The sequence below is a fragment of the Ahaetulla prasina genome, chromosome 2 (assembly GCF_028640845.1).
Source record: "Ahaetulla prasina isolate Xishuangbanna chromosome 2, ASM2864084v1, whole genome shotgun sequence".
In the NCBI taxonomy this organism is placed as follows: domain Eukaryota; kingdom Metazoa; phylum Chordata; class Lepidosauria; order Squamata; family Colubridae; genus Ahaetulla; species Ahaetulla prasina.
Window position 1 is genome coordinate 38,451,152 of NC_080540.1, and position 20,418 is coordinate 38,471,569.

Genomic DNA, 20,418 nt, shown 5'->3' on the forward strand with positions numbered 1-20,418 from the left:
ATATTTTCTGCAATCAAGTTTGAAACGGTTGACATTAAGTTTAAATCTATTGTTGCGATTGAAGCTGAAGTAGTCTTTTACAAGAAGGATATTACAATATATGATTCTGTGTGTTAAACACAGATCATGTCGGAGTCGGCAGAGTTCTAAGTTTTCTAAACCCAGGATTTCAAGCCTGGTGGTATAAGGTATTTTGTTGTTTTCAGAGGAGTGAAGAACTCTTCTAGTAAAATATTTCTGGATGCGCTCGATAGTATTAATGTCAGAGATGTGGTATGAGTTCCAGATGGATGAGCTTTTATTCAAGAATAGGTCTGGCAAATGTTTTGTATGCTTTGGTTAGTAGTGTAGAGTTTTTGGAAAAGAAGCTACGTAAAATTAAGTTTACAACTCTTAGAGCTTTTTTTGCTATGTAGTTGCAGTGGGCTTTGGCATTTAGGTCATTTGATATGAAAACTCCAAGGTCTTTGACAGGTAGGGGGTCATCAGTAAGGTAATGTCCATCAAGCTTGTACTTGATATTGGGGTTCTTTTTACCAATATGTAAGACTGAGCATTTGCTGGTTGATATTTGAAGTTGCCAAGTTTTAGACCAATCTGAAACAAAGTCAAGGTCATTTTGAAGAGTAGAAGTATTGTTAGTGGTATTGAATAGTTTGACGTCATCAGCGAAGAGAACACAATGACTTGAGATGAGGTCACAGAGATCATTTATGTATAGTATGAAGAGTGTTGGTCCAAGAACACTACCTTGCGGAACACCACTTTTGACAGGAACAGGATTTGATAGAGCGTTGCCAATTTTGACCACTTGTTGTCTGTTTGATAGGACGGCATTTATCCAATTGTGGAGAGGTCCTGAAATGCCAAAAAGTGTTTTGGACCTTGGCTATCCAAACTTTGGGCATACCAAACTTTTAAGGATAGGCTATCAGATCCAATTATTTCTTTACCAGAATAGACCTGAATAATTACAGCCCTAGTAAAAATTTTGGTTTTGTTCATGGTACTCCTTTGAAAGATGAGAACTTCAGACTCTTCGAAAATCCTAGACATTCAGATATTGGCTATAGCACAATGTCCGTTATCGTATTTGCATTTACTATCAATATTTCTCAACCACAGCAACTTTTAATACTTTGGACTTCAGTTTTCCAAGACTCTTCAACCGCAATACTATGTTCTACACGATATCTTCCTTTAAGACTATTCAAAAGCTTTTATTTGGACAACAACATGAGTCCACAGAGCTAATCAGTCTGTGTAATTGTAATTCTATCACTCAGATACTGAAAGATCTGCTGGTGGCCAGCAATTTTATGGTCTTAGATTTTATAGTCTTTATCAGTAGTGGGTTGCTACTGGTTTGCCCCAGATTGGGCGAACTGTAGCCATGGCATCAGGAGGCTCTGCTCACCCACCTGTACGCTTCTGCGCATGTGCAGAAGCATCGCCCACGCGCCCCTGAGAGAACTGGTAGCAACGGATTTTGAAACCCGCCCCTGGTCTTTATGTGTTTTTCTCCAGTTTGGGCTCTATCTAATGCTTGCCTCATTAATGAACAGGTCCAGTTATATATGCAAAACCTTTTGAAATCATAGCCTGTGAGGTGGCTACATTTTCTGCACACAAGTAAGATATGTTTATTTATTTAGTTGACTCTTTATCCCACCTTTATTATTCTTTATAAATAACTGAAAGTGCTAAGCATACCCGATAGCTCCTTCAACTTCCTATTTTCCCCACAATAACAACTTTGTGAAATGGGTTGGGGTAAAAGAGAGTGATGGCCCAAAGTCACCCAGCTAGTTTTTCATGTCTAAGGCAATACTAGAATTCATGGTATCCTGGTTCCTAAGCCAGCACCTTAACCACTAGGTCACCTGGCTCTCAATAGCAAAATGTTTCTTTTGTTATTGGAATTACAGCTGTCAGGTGCTCTGACACATTTTTACAATGAGGCTGAGGTTTAAAAAGGCTTTTTGTAGGTTTTTACTGTTTTCGTTTTTTCCTCATCTATACATCAACATAGTGTCAGGCCTGGAGGGCATCTTTTTCTTTGGATCTTCAGGACTGCCACATTTAGTGCTGTGGGAAACTGGGAGGTGGGATTGCGTAGAGTGGTGGAGACATTTAGCCATAATAACATTCCTTTCTCTGAGAGTCAAGGACATTCAGGCCTGCACCTGGAGTGGCGTGACTGGGAGGCATCTGTAGTTGGGACAGTGCAACAATTGGACCATGTGATGGACATGTGGGTATAGGGGAAGGGACTTGGACTTTCTTTTGAGTGGGGAAAACCTGGAAGCTTTCAGATTCGGGTTTTCCCAGATGTGCCAACATGACATCTCTAATAAAATGGAACTTTGAGGAATTTCTAGCCTTAGAGTCTTTTTTTCTTAGGGGTGTTACTTGGAACCCTGACACATAGCATATTAAGGCGTCAAGAAGGATAAATCACTTAGGTACCAGGTCACCTGGTATAATGGAATAATTCCTGTTTCAATTTGTACATTCATAATATTTAGGACAGAAGAAATGATGTACCGGCCACTAATGCAGTCATTGAAATCATTCATCAGCACCCACACTCTAACCAGCTCCTATGTATTTGTAGCAAATACTGTTTTTTAAAAAGACCTTGCTTTTCTGTGTGCCAATTTCTCTTTTGTTAAAGCTCCATTTAAAAACACATTGGCTAACATTCTGTCCCCAGGGGTGCCGTTCTTGTGTGTTTAGAATGCTGTAATAGGCATTTTACAGCTTCTTAATTGTCTCTTGCTGGAAAAAATGTGAAAGAATATTGCACCAGGTTAAAAATACCAGAATAAATAGAACTATTGAGAGCCTTCTGGATCAAACACCTTTTGGTAAGCGTATGGCTTAATTCAAAGGCTAACACCATGAGCTGCTCAGAATGGCTAAAATATGTGAGGGGGGGGGGCTGCATAATAAACTGAATATAGCAGACTTGGGGGTGTATCAATAATGGTCTAACAAGTAAAGTAAGGGTAAGGGTGAAGAATATATTTGCAACTCATTTCAGGTGATACCATTAACCAGAGGTGTTATTCAGCAGGTTCTGACAGGTTCTGGAGAACCGGTAGCGGAAATTTTGAGTAGTTCGGAGAACCAGCAAATACTGTATCACCTCTGGCTGGCCCCAGAGTGGGGTGGGAATGGAGATTTTGCAGTATCCTTCCCCTGCCATGCCCACCAAGCCATACCACACTCACCAAGCCACGCCCACAGAATGGTGGTTAAAAAAAAAACTTGAATTCCATCACTGATCTTAACTTCCCCATTCCAGATGGAAGGGATGCTGTTTTTTCTATCAGCTTATTTGCTTCCTAGACATATCTAGTTGGTCATTGTAGAAAGCTGGAGCAGAGCAAAAGAATTCTGTAGTGCTTGTTTCATATGCTTCTATCAGGTGAATGTTTGGCCCGATCTAGCAGAGATCTGTACATGTTCCAACGGGATTGTAAAATGCAAGGCAGATTTTCATCAGTGTTGCAACTATGAGCTTGTGAGTTTTGTACAGTTGTTAATGTACTATCACCTATACCCAATAGCTCTGTGCAATTCAGTTGCTGCCATGGTCAGAGATGATAGATGCAGCTGAAATTGGTAGTTATATCCAGTGCTATTTCTTTTTAGTAGAGTTTGAAATGCAAAATAAATCTAAACCGTAAATCTGGAGAGTGCTCCCGTGGGACATTTTATTTCCTCCAAATTAAGACTTGGCTGTCCTTCCTGTACATGAACACACCCAGCAAAGGGAAGTCTCTCTCTTTTGTAATTGTTTCCCGCTGTTGCTTTTGTTGTTAGGGAAAAAAAAATACATTGAATTGAACTTGCTTTCCTGTAACATGAATCCATGATCCTGTCATCAGTTCAAATGGGTTCTTCAGACTAATTTGGTTCAACCATTCAAATCAACAAATTGAAATATTAGGTGATTCCAAAACCTAATATTGACTCTTTCCTTTTTTCAGATATATATTAGATGTAACTGATGCTTCAACAGAACTGAAGAAATATTTTTTTCCCAGTAACAAGAAGACAAACTTGAAGCACAATAATTTTTCTGGTAAGACATTTTCCTCCGGTCTCTCTCTTTTCAATGCAATAGATCCAGACTGCATAGAAGAATCCTTTCCAAAAAAGGATTGAAGGAATTTTCAGAGGTTTCAAAATTTTGAATAATGGACAAAGATAAATTGATTTTAACTAATAGGGCAAAGAGTCAAACTCGATTTAATGCAATGTAAGTCTAACAAATTTGAAGCACATACAATACATTGCAGAAGGCCGATATACAAACTGTGAACAACAGTTTGATAGGCTCTGATCCATTAGTAGAGATGAAACTATGATAACAGAAAAAAAGCTAAGATTTGTATTTTTATCAAATCACAGATAAGGCAAAATGCATTACTTAAAATACATTATAAAGAAATTGTGTGTGGATAACTACTGAATAATTCAGCTAAAACAAATATTTGAGAAGCATAATCTATACTTACGTTTTGAGTTTTAAATATGTATCTTTTGTGTGCAGCCAAAGATTCACAAATGCGTTTTAGAGCTATTAAAAAAAATCATTCTTAGATTGTACTTAAATGTGCCTATTATTTTAAAGTCCATTTGTAGCTGACCTTAATATTATATCAGGTTTTTTTTAATAAACTTGAATTGGATGAAAACCTTGACTTAGGGAATTACATTATACAGAACTATTCGTTATTAGTTGATCTTAACTAATTCTTTGAATTACAGGCTGTATTTGTATGGGACTGCATGGGATCAAAGTGGTCTATTCTTCAGAAAGAAGGAAGTCTAAGTAATGTACAGTTTAAGGATCAGGAGCAACAATCTGAATTATACTGAGTTTTCTCCTGAGTTCAATTATGTTCTAACACATCAGAGGCAGGGAGTCTATAGATCTGTTGAGCTAAATTGGGCTAAATGGGAACATGAGAGTTAGCCATCAAAGAAAATACTTAAAACACAAGTACTTACTCTTTTATAAGATATGCTACACAATCTTGCCATTATGCATCAAGAATGTTATAGTTCATAGTGCAGAACTGAGTACACTAAAGAAGATCATTCCACTTAAGAGACCCTTTTCAAGTGGAATTTAGAACTATTATACAATCAGCAAACATATTTCATTAATTCAACTGCCGGTCAACATCAGGGAGTTGAGTTTACTACTTGAAACTTTATAATGGTTTTGCTAACGCAAATTATGTGGAATCATGAGGACTAAATCCTTAAAAGATGGTGAAAGTTTAAGGAAAGTAGTGCTGGAATCAAGGGACATCTATTTCTTTTGAACAATCTAGTCAAAGGGCTTATATATCAATCACGACAATCTTTATCAGATTCTTTCAACCTGTTTGTAAAAAAGCCGCAATGGTTTGTTTGTGTAATTTGGTTTATGGAAGACTAGTAATTTGTCAGAACTTAGTTACTAGTTCTATTGTGGTTTAGTGGCTAGCAAACCCTACTGAGAGGACCAGATAATGGTCAAATCATTGTCTACTTTGACACTCATTAGAATAGCATATACAGTCCACCTTGCTATTCTTAAACTCAAGTAACGGGAGCTCACCCTGTTACGCGGCACTAGGGATTTGAACCACTGAACTGCCGACCTTTCAATCGACAAGCTCAGCATCTTAGCCACTGAGCCACCACGTCCCTAGAAATAACAGCTGGAACCCAACAAAATCTCTTTTCCACATTATCAGGTCAAGATTTGTAAGTCCTGAAATTTAATGTTGTTTTATTCTCATCTCTGATATTTTTAAATGGAATGGCTGCAAAATAAAGAGGCAGTAAGAAACAGGAGGCAAAGTGACTTTGAACGCCCCTCTAGATTGTGACCGTTCATCACATCTGAGAACAGAATTGTTCTTTTTCCCCAGTGTGAAATTAAAATCAATCATTTTAATTCTCAGGTACCCCTGGCTAAGTTTGAACGTCTTTTAATGATCTTTGCAAATTAGCAGCCTGTGGTCTCATTGATTTAACTCCCAGATTCATAAGCAAATCATCAAACAATTATTGTTTTGCTGCTCCACTGATATTTCTCATAATAACTTATTCAAGCCTTCATTGTTAAACTTCTACTCATCTTAAAATATTATTATTATTATTATTATTATTATTATTATTATTATTATTATTATTATTATTATTATTATTATTATTATTATTATTATTATTATTAATCTGGCTTCAAGACATTTGAAAAGCCTTAAATGTAGTATTTTCCCATTCAGTTTTTTTGTTGTTGTTAACAGAATTCCTTTTAGGCTCCAAATCAGTTATGCCAGTGGTCTCAGTGGAGAGGCATCCACTGTATTTAGAACTAATTGAAATATAAAACCAAAGAAAGGAAGATTTCTAAGACACACCAAAGAAAAGGCTGTTCTGAGAATCACAGAAGCCTACCTCAAGTGGTAAAATTACTAATTTTCCAACTGGCAGGGCTTTTTCAAGGCTTTAACCAGGATACATTTTATTTTAAATCTGGCCATGCAAAGGACCAAATTGATTGCAGTCAGAGTGTTCAATTTGCCTATTTCAGGGGTGACAAACTTGATTTCATTGAGGGCCACATCTGGTTTGTGTTTGACCGTGTGGGGGGGGCAGGGTGGGTGTGGCCAGCTGAACATCACTCATGTTGGGGGCACCTATGGTGGCCCGAGTGCTCTGCCAGCGAAAATGGGCTCCCAAGCTCTGTTTCGGCTGCGATGGCCTCCTGCAACCCTCTGCCAATGAAAATGGAGCTTGGGAGGGCCATACGCAGCCCTCCTGAGCTCCGTTTTTGCTGGCAGAGGCACTGCAGGCCAGTCCTTTGCTGTTTCCAGGGCAGCTCCATGGGCCAGAACTAAGTACCCCGTGGGCCGGATCCAGCCCCTGGGCCTTGGGTTTTACACCCCTGGCCTTTGACTCTTCCTTCTTCAGCTGTTGGCTGACATGGTTTGTCCCAAAATTGCACAAACCATACTGATAATGGAGTCCTTAGTGTTCTCTGAGTTTTGTTGTTTTCTTGCAGACATTTCATTCATTATTAAATAATGTACCTAACCCTGAGTTACAAATATTCGCTTCTATTAATACTAATAATCCCTGGAGAATGAGTCTTCTTCTGACTCTCCCGTAGAGAACAACGAAAGGAGGTACAAGCATTTGGCCAGAAACTCAAAGCTTATGTTGTTTTGTAAAATGTAATGTCAAAAATAGAGCAAGAAAAATTCAGACAAATACACTGCATTTCTTCCTTAATTTTACCACTGGAATCACGTGGATGCTTTGTATGGAAATCTTTATTTGATAATAAAAATAGCATTCAGAGACTCTTTCCTTCATTGTAGCTACATCATATACATTGTATTTTGTCCCAAGGAAAGAATCTTATATTGAGTAAAGTCCACATCTACTTAGACTACCGTCATGTATAAACCCAATCTTTCAAATAAAGCTATGAACAATGCCGTATTTATATATGCATAGGATTTTATAAAACAGATTGGCCCATGTATGCTTCTCGTCAACACAGAAAAACAGCACTATAACTAGACCACATGTTAGGAAATGATAATTGAAGAACAGAAACCGCATCCCGAGGCCTCTGAGAATCGTTTTCCACCCCACGAGAGGACATGATATGATATCCCAATCAACAAAATCTTGCAAGTTACTTATATTGTCTTCTGTTAAAACAGCTTTACATACCTGATTCAGTTTACATTAAAATATATCCCCGTGAATCAATTTGTTCCATTTCCCCACCCCCCAGAAATATAAACATGTAGCACATTCCTCACAGCTAAATTCTGTCATAAAGTCTCTTTTATACAAGCAAAAAGGCAACAGTTTCTTTTTGTTTGTTTTCAACAGGCTCTGTTAATTACAATTTAAAGTCTGTACACACAATGACAAGCCGCCTTTGTCTTTCCTTTTTCTTTACAGTACCAGGGCAATAACAGTGATAGACTTGTAATCTTATTTTCTTTATGTATATGTGTCTGTGCACGGGCATATGAAAAAACAAACAAACCCAGTGAAACAGTATTACATGTACACATCAATGCACTGTAAAATAAAAAGCAGCAGTTTAAAAAAAAATTAGTGGTCCAACAGTAACGGCAATTTTTTTTTTGGCTCAGCTAGGCAGTAATCCATTAATTCTGCTATTGGTACTACAGTATACTTACTGCACAAACTTGTTGCATGAAAATAACCAACAGAAAATAATCCTGAATAGGTTTATTCCACTTGTGACAGTCTGATGTAGAACTCGAACCACAGCTTTTTCTCAAGAACTCCATACCACAATTTTTTAGCTTTTTCTTTTTTTGACAATTTTGCAAACGTGCTTCCTTTTGTCTCAAGTAAGGGTGCACCAGAAAGCGGAAAGGGGGGAAAAAAACTTAAAATAATAATATTTTTTTAAAAAAAACCTAGAAGCCCAGAGAAACAGTCCCATTTGGCGACAAGAGTACTTAAATGACCTGAAAGCATTTAAACTCAGCCTATGAAAGAAGTATTTGTTCCTCAAAATGCTTCTTGAATAAGGAATTAAATTCATGTCAACTTCCCATTCAAGGCAAACAAGTGATACTATTCAGGCTCCAATTTCATCTGAATGGTTCTACTGGTTGAACAAGAACAACAGTGGTGCTGCCTTCGTGAAATTTCATTAATGGTCACAATTATTGAACAAACATGATGGTTTATCCTACGCTTGATGCCATGAATGATGACTACCGATCCTTGGCCACCTTACTTCCTTTTAAAGAAGACCCAAAAGTACTTATTGTTCAATGGAACACACTATACATTCCTTAACCACTTGTGCTGTGTAGATCTGTATAAATATCCTTCATCCCAGCAGTAGTCTCTTCGAATAGTTATCTTAGTTTGAGAACTGTGTTCGTTATTTGTAAAGGGAAAAAAAAGACCGTCTATATTAGTTCTAAGTTCTACTGATCAACCGCCTCTTCCTCCAACCCATTCTTTAGAAAAACCATAAATTCATGTTTGCAATGAAGTAATCAACAAAACAGTGCAGCTGATCCCACATGTTTAACTACTGTTGGCTTGCCCACCATAAAACTTAAGAAAGGAACCACTAAGCCACAGAAAAGTACAATGAATCTAATGCTCACAATGGTGTGTTAGGAAGGAGCACAACTTTCATCACACTTTGGGATGGACATTTGGCAAATATGAGTTGAAATGCATATACTTTAATAGTGTCCACAACCATGTGCAAAACACATGAATGGGTTGTCATGATTAGATTTTATTTGTGTGGTGGCTGCGAGAGGCATTTGAGGTTTGCTACCTTCCTTCCTAGGAACTCTGAATGCTGCTGGAAAGGCCGCAAAAGTATTGTAGGTAGGGCTTTGAAAGCCACTAGATACTGAGGTCAGTGCTGCACTCTTTATAGGGTCTCCGTCTTTGTTCCATTGGGTGCCTGTTATTTTTATTTGTGTCGTATCTCAGCGTGCCTTCTTCCTTCTCCCGAAAACTGACTCTGCCATCTCGATTTCGTTTATCGGGAGACCTCTCCCTTCTTTGTTCAGGGGTTCTTTCTCTCCTCCTGTCCGTTGATTTAGCCCTCCTTCCAGGAGGTGAGGTCTCCTTCTTCCTATCTGGTGACCTCCTCTGATCCATAAGTCTTTCGAGTGATCGTCTTCTTCTGCTGGGGGAGTTATCCCGTCGGTGAGTCGGTGATCGTTCTCTTCGTTTCTCGGGAGAAAAGTCTCTCCTCCTCTCATACCTGTCTCTTCTCTCCAGAGTATTTTCAGCACTTCTTGTACCTTCTCTCCTCTTTTCAGGAGGTCTTCGCTTTTGTCCATTGATGGCCACTCTCTCTGGTTGACGCTCGTGCCTTTTTTCTGGTGACCTATCCTTTTTTCGGATTGGGATACTATTGCTGTTTTTAGAAGTTCCATTCCATGTGTGATGCTCATTTGATGGTCTGCCAAACTCTCTGCTGCTTTTGGGGTCCTTAAAATATATCCGCTTGTCTCCATTTTGGGGTGATTTGTGAAGAACTGGTGGATAACTGGGCTCCAATGGTAAGTGTTGCTGTCTGTCATACTGCATATTTTTCACTTCCGATATTTTTTGTGAGCCTGTGGCTGGGCTGCTCCTGTCGCTGCTGGGGTCTGAAAAAAAGATAACAACACAATGTTTGGCAATGGTGGCCTGAATTTAGAGTTGGATAACCAGTCATTATTCTGAAGACTTCATTAGTAACAAAAAACAAGCAATTGTTAAGCAGTCACAAAGATGCTTCCTGAAGCTTTTGTTAATTTTAGCAAAACAACAAAGGATGAATGCTCTACATTAGTATGGCTGCTTCTCAAGGCAATGCCCATCTCTAGTTAAATTCTGCTCTCTACAGTATCAGGAATGGGAAAGTTTAACTTTTTCCCAGCTCCAAATCAGAATACGTTAGCCTAACATAAAGCCTTTGTAGTGAACTCCTTCATAGCCCCCTTTTCTTTTCATTTCCTGATAAAAACTAGTGATTCAAATAATTTTAAAATGTTTTACATTTTTTAAAAAAGAAAACTACATCTGGAAGATGGCTTGTAATTTGTAACTAAGTTTTGAAGACAGATGTATTTTTAATTATTTCAGAACTGATTCTCAAAAGTCTGGAATGAGATTCCCCAGAGTTCTGGATAGCTGTCACTCTGATGATGCTCAGGAAGAATCATCTATTCTTCCAGCTTCTGGGACAGAGTAAAAGTTGAGCCTTTGCTGGGTACTTTTTTTGGGGGAGTGGGGTGGGGATCTATCAGTTGCTTCATGGTTCTTTTTTTTTTTGTACTTTATACTATCAATTGTAAGCCACCCAAAATCATTGGGCATCAGAAGACCTATAGATTGTCTGTTTGAAATACACCCAGTGAACACACAACTTAGCACCTCTTTATATAGAACACGTGCAAGCATTGAGGACAATTTTGGTTTTGCCACAATGATTGAACTTAAAAACACACAAAATGAGAGCAGCGGGGTATGGGAAGACATGATCCAATCTCATCAAATGCAACAGTCTATTTAGATCTGCAGAAATATCAGGTAAAATATTTTTACATTTATCCTGTTGCAGTAAACACAGATCTTGTAAGCAGAAGCAGCAAATCATTTCACTGGAGCAACCTTTTTATATGCGCTTAGCAATAGTTTGATTATGAATTGCTTTAAAATTGGCAATTCAATTGCTTTGAGGTTGGTACTGTAATTGTTTATTTCATTGGGGGGGGGGGGAGAAAAAGGCAAAAAAAAAAAAAGAAGGAGTGTGATAACGCTTCCTGGATCTAAGCCAAATAATTACCACGTGCCCAATATATGTTTTGAGAACATTAACATGATAATAAGTAATCACAAGATTCCTTGGACTCCTAAACTCCTCTCTCTTTTCTCGTGAATATGAAATAAAATTCCCTGATGCAAGCACTCTTCTGGACAGGCATGGTGAGCTTAGCTTTTCTGCAGGCTTTTGATGATTTGTGAGAGGAAACCATGGATCGCTTACACCGCAAGACTTCAGAAATGAAGGACCACTGCTTCATCTTCAAATGAGGCCAAGCCAATTTGGCGTCTTGTGGTCCCTTGCAGAAGACCACGGGGTACGGGGTACTTACAATTCATGGAACTGCAGGATGCTCAGAATGAATTGCCGTATATGCAGAAGTTTAGCAAAGTGGAAAGCAAGGTGAGAGAATTAGGCCACAGCACAGAAACACCTAGTATTGATTTTAGCTACAAACCGTAGTTTGATTATGGCCCATAAGGTAGAAGCAAGATTCCCCGAGCTTGTCATTTCTCATACATGCAGCGAGATTAGGAGGTATCATCGCTGAGGGAGGAAGAGCCCCGGCACCAAGAAAAGTAGGAGAAAGAGAAAGAAAAAAGTAGAATGTTTAGATTCCCTATAATAAGGAGGTAAGGGGGGAAAAAATTCTTCATTTGTTTAAAAAAATATTAGAATAAAGAAAATTTTATTTTTTTCCCAATCAGGATTGTCTAGGCATCACCCAAATATAAGGCTGCAGAAACAGCAATTGTTTAAAGCGAGACAGTGTACTTAAAACATTGGACTAATCAACCCAGACAACGAAAATATCAAGTTTGGAGTGGGAGAGTGCAAAGGAGAGAAGAGAGACATAATTGGGACAGTGAAACAGAATGTCAGAAGATAAAACAATTAACAATCAACAACGACCAAAAGAAACCCACTACAGACTATGACATTGAAGAGAAGTATAAAACTCATTACAAAAATATACAGCCTTCTCAGAGAAGCGTGTTCCAATTGAGTCAGAAAAAAATACTGGAACCTCATTCTTTTTTTTCTTTTTTCTTTTTTTTTGAAGCAATTTGTTAGTGACTGCAACGGACAGGAATGAAGCAATTCGGCCCCCACCCCACCCCAAAACGTTACAGCCACAGGTCAGCAACTGGGCAGCCCCTGGCTTGAAAATTGGAATTTGTTAGGGGATTTCAAAAGCGACTCGCAGCCCAGACTGAAAAAGAAAAGAGAACAAGCTAACAAAGAGACAAAAAAAAAAAAAAAAAGGAAGAAGAAAAAAAAAGAAGAAGAAGAAGCAGCTACCCTGCCCCAAACCCTAGTGTTGAATTTTGCATCCTCAGGGCAACAGACATTCTGGAAGATGTGAAACACTTTTTGATAGGCTATATTTGCAATGTTTAGCATATGGTACAATACTTTACAGCCAAAAGAGCATAGGAAAAAGACAGAACATAAAGAACATTACACAGTTTTAGTCCTGCGGAAACATGGCCAATTAAGTGTACAACAGAAGTGCAAACACAGGAATTTTAATAATGACATGGATTAAAATGGTAGAGTGAGTTGGCTAAGCTACTAAGTCATCTGACTGTGTGAAGTTTTCAGGATGCTCTAAATAATAATAATTTTAAAAAGGACAAGTCTTTGTGTGACATACTAATTGAATCCTTTTAAGAAACCGGCATTGGAGGCAACACCGGAAGAACTTTAAGGGCAATGTTCTCATCCGAAAGCATGCCAAATAACTTTGCCCTAAATCTAGGGTAGGGAACTATGACTCTTTTATGACTTGTGGACTTCAACTCCCAGAATTCCCAAATCAGCCATGCTGGCTCAGAAATTCTGGGAGTTGAAGTCCACAAGTCATAAAAGGGCCATTGTTGCCCACCTCTGCTCTAAATGACTGCATAAGGGTTTTTCCCCCCACTTCTTATAGTACCCGTGAGGTCACTCTTGCTGACACCTTATATATAATCTCCCATTCTTTTCTTTTTTAAAAAACAAACAAACAAACCACTTATTAAAATGAATATAAGCCACCTTTTTCAGATTATGTGGCTTCACAAGGAATATAACTGGGCCTTTATCAACAAGCACAAGTCCATCTTTCTCAAGACAAACTGAATTGGTATATAGATATTCACCGATTCATTTATAAGACCAGTTCAACCTGGTGCTAATATAATGGAGTGAAAAAATAAAGAATTTTTTTATTTTTGGTAATTTGTGGGGATACAATTATAACCTTTGAAAGATCCCACCCACGTGTTGTTTGCCACTTCTCCCATCTCTGGAGAACAAAGGTAGAAAAGTACAATAGTTGGGACTTTGATACTGTTCCACACTAGGAATAAAAAGAAATATAATTTATTGGTATATTATCCCAAATATGGGGAAACATAAAGGACACCTGTTCATTTGTGTGCTTATAACTCATAACTGGTTGGAAACCAATTATATTTGGGGAAAGCCCTACATCTAGGGCATATATCTGAATAGCTATCTCAAATAAATAGGACATCATAATATTATATACAGTACTAAGCCACCCAAAACCAATACTACAGAACTTAAATACAAGTGGGATTTTTAATGCAGATATATCCCTCGGCAACCAAATAAAACAACATCTCTTCTCTTATAATAAACATTGAGAATGGCAATATTAATTTGTTCATAGCTGACACAGTTGTGAACAAACAATCTAAAGGAAAAGGGCAGGATGGGAAATCCAAGTGAATATATTCTTGTATTGCATACGTTTTTAAAAATAAATTTATAAATATTTACATAAATGTACGGGGACAGTAAAAGCCCAGACACCATCGTGGAATTCATGCCTATGGTTACAGACAAAAGCCAAGGACAACAGTTTCCAAAGGATAACACAAATTTCCCAACTCTGCATTGATCAGAAGACGAGAGAACAATTCATCCGCTGAGAAACAGTTTGGCACAGTTCAATAAAACATTCCTTGTTTGGTCGGACAGGATAGTACAGTTTTGGTTTGTCTATTATGTTTTTGCCCCCTTGGATCACCAAAATACTGCTCTGAAGATGGTCTTGCCTGTACACTGTGCCCCCACAAAAGTCCATAGTAGCAAGCAAAGGATGAAAAAGTGTAGAGAAAATTTCAGCACAAGCGAGGCAATTAACCACGGTTGTCAAGGTTGGTAAGACATTGGTGGAAAAAGAGAAAAAGAAAGAAAAGGAAAAAGAAGAATCCCCGCTTCAGATCTTGGAGATATATCATTCATGGTGTGATGCCCGGAGCAAGATAAGGAATGTTTTCATAGTTTGACCCACCATATTCCGGTACAGAGCCATCTCCACGTTTGAGAAACAGGCGAACTTTGCGGCCACCGTTTTTAATTAGTTCTATGGCTCGAGCGTGCTTCATGTTCTTTGTGGTTTCTCCATTAATCTCCAGGATTTCATCCCCAATCTGTGAAAATAAAATACTCTGTGATTGAAGTAAAATGCTGGCAGGAAAACATCACGTAGAAGAATGTGGAATGAGCTGTCTGCCAAAGGGCAAAATTGAACAGGAGCCCAGCGCTAACATTTTAAAGTGGGAATGTAGCATTTTGGAAAGTTTCTAGTGACACAGGTACAAAAGACACATATCAAACTAAAGATGAGATCCTGAGTTATTTACTGGTAAATTTTTATGACTAAGATTTCTGTACTATTCCATTTTGGAGTGGTATGTCACAGACCTACAAACATGATTTAAAAAAATCTGAAAAGATATATATGGATAATGAGAGTCTGAAAGTATCCGTGTATCTAAACCTCAATGTGAGGATGGCAGGATAAGCAATTTTGCTTACAGAACCTTGATAGAGATTTTGTTGTAAATGTGCTACTTCTAATAAGAAATGGTATGGAAAAACAGTGCTTTTTATTCTTTTTTTAAAACAAGCAAGTTAAAATATCCTTTCCCCTCTTCCCCTCAGTTGTGTGGCAACTGAGGAACAGAAAGATGGCTGCTGCCAGGTTCAGTTCGAAGTTGACCAATCCAGACCAATGCTTTAAAAAATACATAGATAAAAAAAAAAAACTACAAACAACATCATCATCAACAACAACAAAGAAACAAGAGAACAAAAAATGTGAGCACGTATGTATCCTTCTCTGCTTTGCCCTATAGATCAATGCACAAGTTGATGGCCTATTGAACCAATTATTTCTGCAAATACATAAGGACAGTTTCTATAAATGTGTTTTTTTAGCAACCGGATGGGGAAATCGCTAAATAGTTTATACTGGGGAATAATTTTAATTGAATGTATGTGTACATGAAATAACATCATCTTTTTTGCAGGGACCCTGCCTATTATTCGAAGGTATTCATTTATGGCATCACACTCAAAGATTAAGCATGGTGATCTTTGGTCCCGGAAAATGTTGCAGATTTAAGTCTGTAAGTCCTAAGAATTTCTTGGTGAAATTCTACAGAATTATGAGGCCTTGTTTAAAAATGTAGCAGTTCTAAAACAAACAAACAAAACACCCTCACATGAAACACTGTTCAAACGCAGAGCAATTTCGAGAATGGCATCTGAAGCAGTGAGATATCCACATTGAATAGAGGAAAATCAATAATCTAAGCACGTATTTATATGGGCTAAAAGGCTTTTTCACTTTCAGACATAACAAAAGAAAAAAAAATCATTTCCTGACGATTTTTTTCTAATGGCTTGAATAAGATCATCTATATTTTGCAATCAAACAGAAAAAAGAAAAAAAGAAGGAGGAAACTGACTAGAAAGGTTGGCCTGCAAATAAGGCAAAGGAGAAATGGTAGCTCATATGAACTAGTAACATACCCTCATTTTTCCACATCTCTCAGCAGGCCCATCTTCTGCTAGTCGCAAGACATAGAGATCCATGTTATATTCTCGGCCACCTCGCAGACTGAAGCCAAACCCTTTAGCGCCTCTTTCAAGTTCCACAGTGTAAAAATCTTGTTCTGGCTGGAAGAAAGTAATAACATACAATTTGCAACCTTAACCATTAAGAAGATTTAAATTACTCACATGCAAAGGCAGAAGAGCATTGGTCCAAATGATCAGGCTGGTTGGTACATCACTTTAAAATGAACACAGGACATAAAAAATTGAAAACGCCCCTGTATCAAATTAGACTTATTTTCAAACTGTGACTTTTAATTTATTCCTTAAAAATTAAATTCAATTCTTATATCAAAAGCAAGACAGCTCCCCGTTTTTAAAGAAAGAAATCTTGTAGCACGGTTTGCCTTGGCGTTCTCCAAAAGCTCATTAATTAAATCATTCAAAACTGTGTTAAGACCACTTAGAAGGGCTGGAACAGCTGCTTCTTTCAGAAATTTTGGTATAATTGTTTGGAAGGTATTCTGGTTGAGTAATTGTTATGTATGCATGTACACAAACCACACTACTGCCACCATCGTCAGCAAAGCGTATTTGTTCTGTATTCTTATTGTATTTATTTCATTGTTTATTGAAAAGATTTGCAAGGTCACCCAATTTAGAGCACAATGTTGGACAGCTCATAGCAGCACATACATGCAAGAGACAAACTGAAAAAGCACTCAATGCAGATACACTGAAATTTCTGTGGGAAATACAGACATAAACATAGAGGGGAAGAACACTGCATACTTGCAAGCCGCAGCCAATAAGCTAAAACTGTGGGCAGCAAATAGCCTTACCTGGGAGGCTGTAGGTGCTTTGAAATCAAACTGGGATTCCTGTTTTGTCTTTGCATTGTTTCTGTTCAAATTAATAACGGAAAGAAGAGGGGAAAAAAGATCAGATTTATGGGAGCGAAGATAATGGGAAGTATTAAATGGATATGACAGCCCAGGCACTCTAACGGAGGGGGACATTAAACTAACCTGTTCTCCTGTGGCATTTGTTGAGGGTTATGTGTAGTTGTAATTGTAGCAATTTTTTCTGCGTTGGTCAATAACGTTGCATTGGAAGATTCTGCAAAATAAAACAATGCTTTTAGTGCATCAGATTATTCCCTGTAATTAGGATATGCTCACAGCTTCTTGTTGGCTGAGGTAACCTTTTTGAAGTTATCAAATACATTTCTCAACACTATTCATGAGGGATTTGCTCAGATCTAGCTCAGATTCGGAAATCCAATAACAGAAAACATACTACTGCATAGAAGTATTTATTTAACAACACACACGTGAACACACTGCCTACAAATTTTTACTATGAGGGAAAGGAGCAAAGAAAAACCTCCAATGCAATTATGAAAATCACAAGAACAATTTCTGTTCCCTCACAGTAGCTGTGAACAATGGTGAGGAATATCAAATCAAGGCTACAGACTGTGTAGCTGTTTTCTTCCCTTCTTTAATTTTATCCTATTGTTTAAAAGTCCTCTTATTTTCATGAAATGATTTCAGTACCGTTTAATATTCTTCTGCTTCCCAAGATTCTAACACAATTTCCCAGTTCCCCCCCCCCTTTATCCCCCATGACCTTGGATTCATTTGCCAACGCTATCATTTAGTCCAAGAGCTTATCGTGACCTATAATATTTTTCAGCTGCCCCTGTCATGATAATCACATCAGATATTGCATTGATTTAGATAAAATCGCATAGGTCACAGTGACCAATCTGATTAAATCAAAGGGGCAATGAAGTAGGGGTGGGTTGCTACTGGTTCGACCTGGTGTGGGCGAACTGGTAGCGGTGGGAGGCTCTGCCCACCCACCATCAAAAACACTCTGCACATGTGCAGAAGCACCGTGCACTTGTGCACTCCCAATAGCGAACTGACAGTGCCGGGATTTGAATCCCATTACTGCAATGAAAGTATAGAAATACATAAGCAGAAAATATTGGTCTGCGGTATTCCTAAACCAAAAGATTTGTTTATTATTTCATGCTCAAGTCTGTTAGTAATCCAACACAACAGGCAGCCACCTGCAGTACCATAAACACAATGCTTTCCAATGAGTCTTTTCAAGATTCAATTGCTCATCATTAATTGGGTGAATAATGTGCAAAATAAATAAGTAAATAAATGAATTATTATTAGCCAATCCTATTCACAAGCTTCTAAATCCCCATTCCGTACTGAATGTTTAGATAAAAACAGATTCAGTGAATAGACCTTTGATAAGTACCATACCGAGTCTCTAACTGAATGGTAAGCAAAGTGGTATCCTTCAGATAGGTTAGAAACTCCTATAATTTCTTGTCATTATTAATTCTGGGTATAATCCGAAGGAAATTAGTCCAAAACATCAGAAGAGCACCAGACTAACTATTCCTACCCTAAACTGATTCAACTATACCGTTCAAATAGAAACTACATATACATATTTTAGGCAAAGTGCTTTTCGGTTCCTGCCTGCAAAATAACTTCACATTTAAATCACAAAGATGTTTTAACATAAAAGTACTCAACACCTGCCATCAACGCATTATAGAAAAATTGAACTATATATAGGAATTGTAGGAAAATGTGAACTTTAACTTGTATCCTAAATCAGGGGTCTCCAACCTTGGCAACTTTACAACTTGTGGACTTCAACTCCCAGAATTCCTCAGATAACATGCGCTGACTGAGGAATTCTGGGAGTTGAAGTCCACAAGTTGTAAAGTCACCAAGGTTGGAGACCCCTGTCCTAAATTATCTTAAGAACATTTGTTTATCATCTTTTCTTTCCACGAGTGAATGTTTATCAGCCTTAAATTGCTCTCATATAAACTGTACCCTAAAAATAAAAAACTTTCTGAAGTGTTGAGGGCTTCATGAAAACACAAATGTAGTTTTAAAATATATAAAACAAATAAAAGTTTTAAAGCTCTTCCACATGGAGCAATAAGTTAGAAATTTTTACAATGTTTTACAAAGTTGTATATGGAATGTAAATGGCTATATCTGATCTTTCACACTTGTACAGCAAAATTTTCAAGGCTTTCCAAAACAAACAAACACAGTCAAATAGATTCATATCTGAACAACCTATACAACGATTAATTTACAAATTGTTAAACAGCTTAGTGCTCCTGAGATTTTATAATGCACTGTTTCCAACCCATCTGGATGTATTAAATAAAAACAATGACCAATCACCACTAGCTTTTGGCCATGCCATCTGGAGATTTCAAGAGTGAAGAAGACTTTTCTAGTGCACTCTTTAAATTCCATCAAGAAACGCTTTCTAATATCATTATTCAGGTATCAAGCTGAGTAGCCAAACACATCAAATTGCTCAAGAGACTGAAATATAGCTTTGAGTTTTATTCTCCAAGAGCTTCGCATTGTTCCCTCACAAAGAACTCTAAACTACCTGGATGGATTACACAGAAAAACTTTCAAAATTCCAACATTATGTGTCTCACAATGGCCATTCAGAAGCCCGCGGGAAGCCTACAGAGAAGGCAAAAAACAAAATGATATATAAAAAAAGATGACAGGTGGGTTTTTTTTTTTTTTGGCATACAGTAGTGTTAAGATAACGTTTATCTCAAATAGCATATATTGGTATTCTCTCTACAGTTTCCAATTCTAACATAGTATCAAAAGTATATCCTTATTGCAATGCAGTTCCCATTGGTGAGATTCTAGATTAGCGCCAATGATATTAACTTCTATCACAACGGGGCTTTCTCAAAATAGTCACAGATAGCAGCCAAACCCCTGACTAGAGTTTATTATTAACTGGATCGTAAATAACTTTTAAATAAGAGAACTGCGCAAATATTCAAAGGGGTGTTTTTCTTCACCAGAGCTCCAAACAAAGCTCTTCTTTGAAGGTGTTTCATGTTGCTTTACTTCAGTCAGCTTGGAAATCTTTCAGTCAGTACCATGAAGATGAATTGTTCATGGCCTTCACCTGCTTGCCAAAAGCTTTGGAAATGCTGCTGAAGAAGACACACGTCAGCTTTTGTGAGTGCTATGAAGGATGTGCTGTCTTTCTTCCCTGGCATGCCTTACTCCAAGCTCTGGTGAGCCATACTGGAGAACATCCATCTCAATCATGACTAGGCTGAGGTTCAAAGAACCTTCTGCCCATATGCAATGTCTCTACAGAAG

The 20,418-nt window shown here is 37.8% G+C and overlaps 1 protein-coding gene across 30 annotated transcripts in view; it reads right to left on the minus strand.

The window, feature by feature from the left end:
• Positions 1–7,328: 7,328 nt before the first annotated feature.
• MAGI1 (membrane associated guanylate kinase, WW and PDZ domain containing 1) overlaps positions 7,329–20,418 on the minus strand; it is a 534,475-nt gene continuing 521,385 nt past the window's right edge. For 16 of the 30 annotated variants that reach the window (XM_058173838.1, XM_058173841.1, XM_058173851.1 and 13 more), the window contains 5 exons: positions 17,245–17,335; positions 17,059–17,119; positions 16,193–16,339; positions 14,667–14,805; positions 7,329–10,199 (listed from right to left, as the gene is read on the minus strand). In XM_058173838.1, the coding sequence (XP_058029821.1) occupies positions 9,442–10,199; positions 14,667–14,805; positions 16,193–16,339; positions 17,059–17,119; positions 17,245–17,335 (1,196 nt within the window). In that variant the 3' untranslated portion in view covers positions 7,329–9,441. Of the gene's footprint in view, positions 10,200–11,816; positions 11,906–13,624; positions 14,806–16,192; positions 16,340–17,058; positions 17,120–17,244; positions 17,336–20,418 lie in introns of those variants that run through there. The other 14 variants (XM_058173846.1, XM_058173857.1, XM_058173845.1 and 11 more) reach the window with 7 other exon arrangements.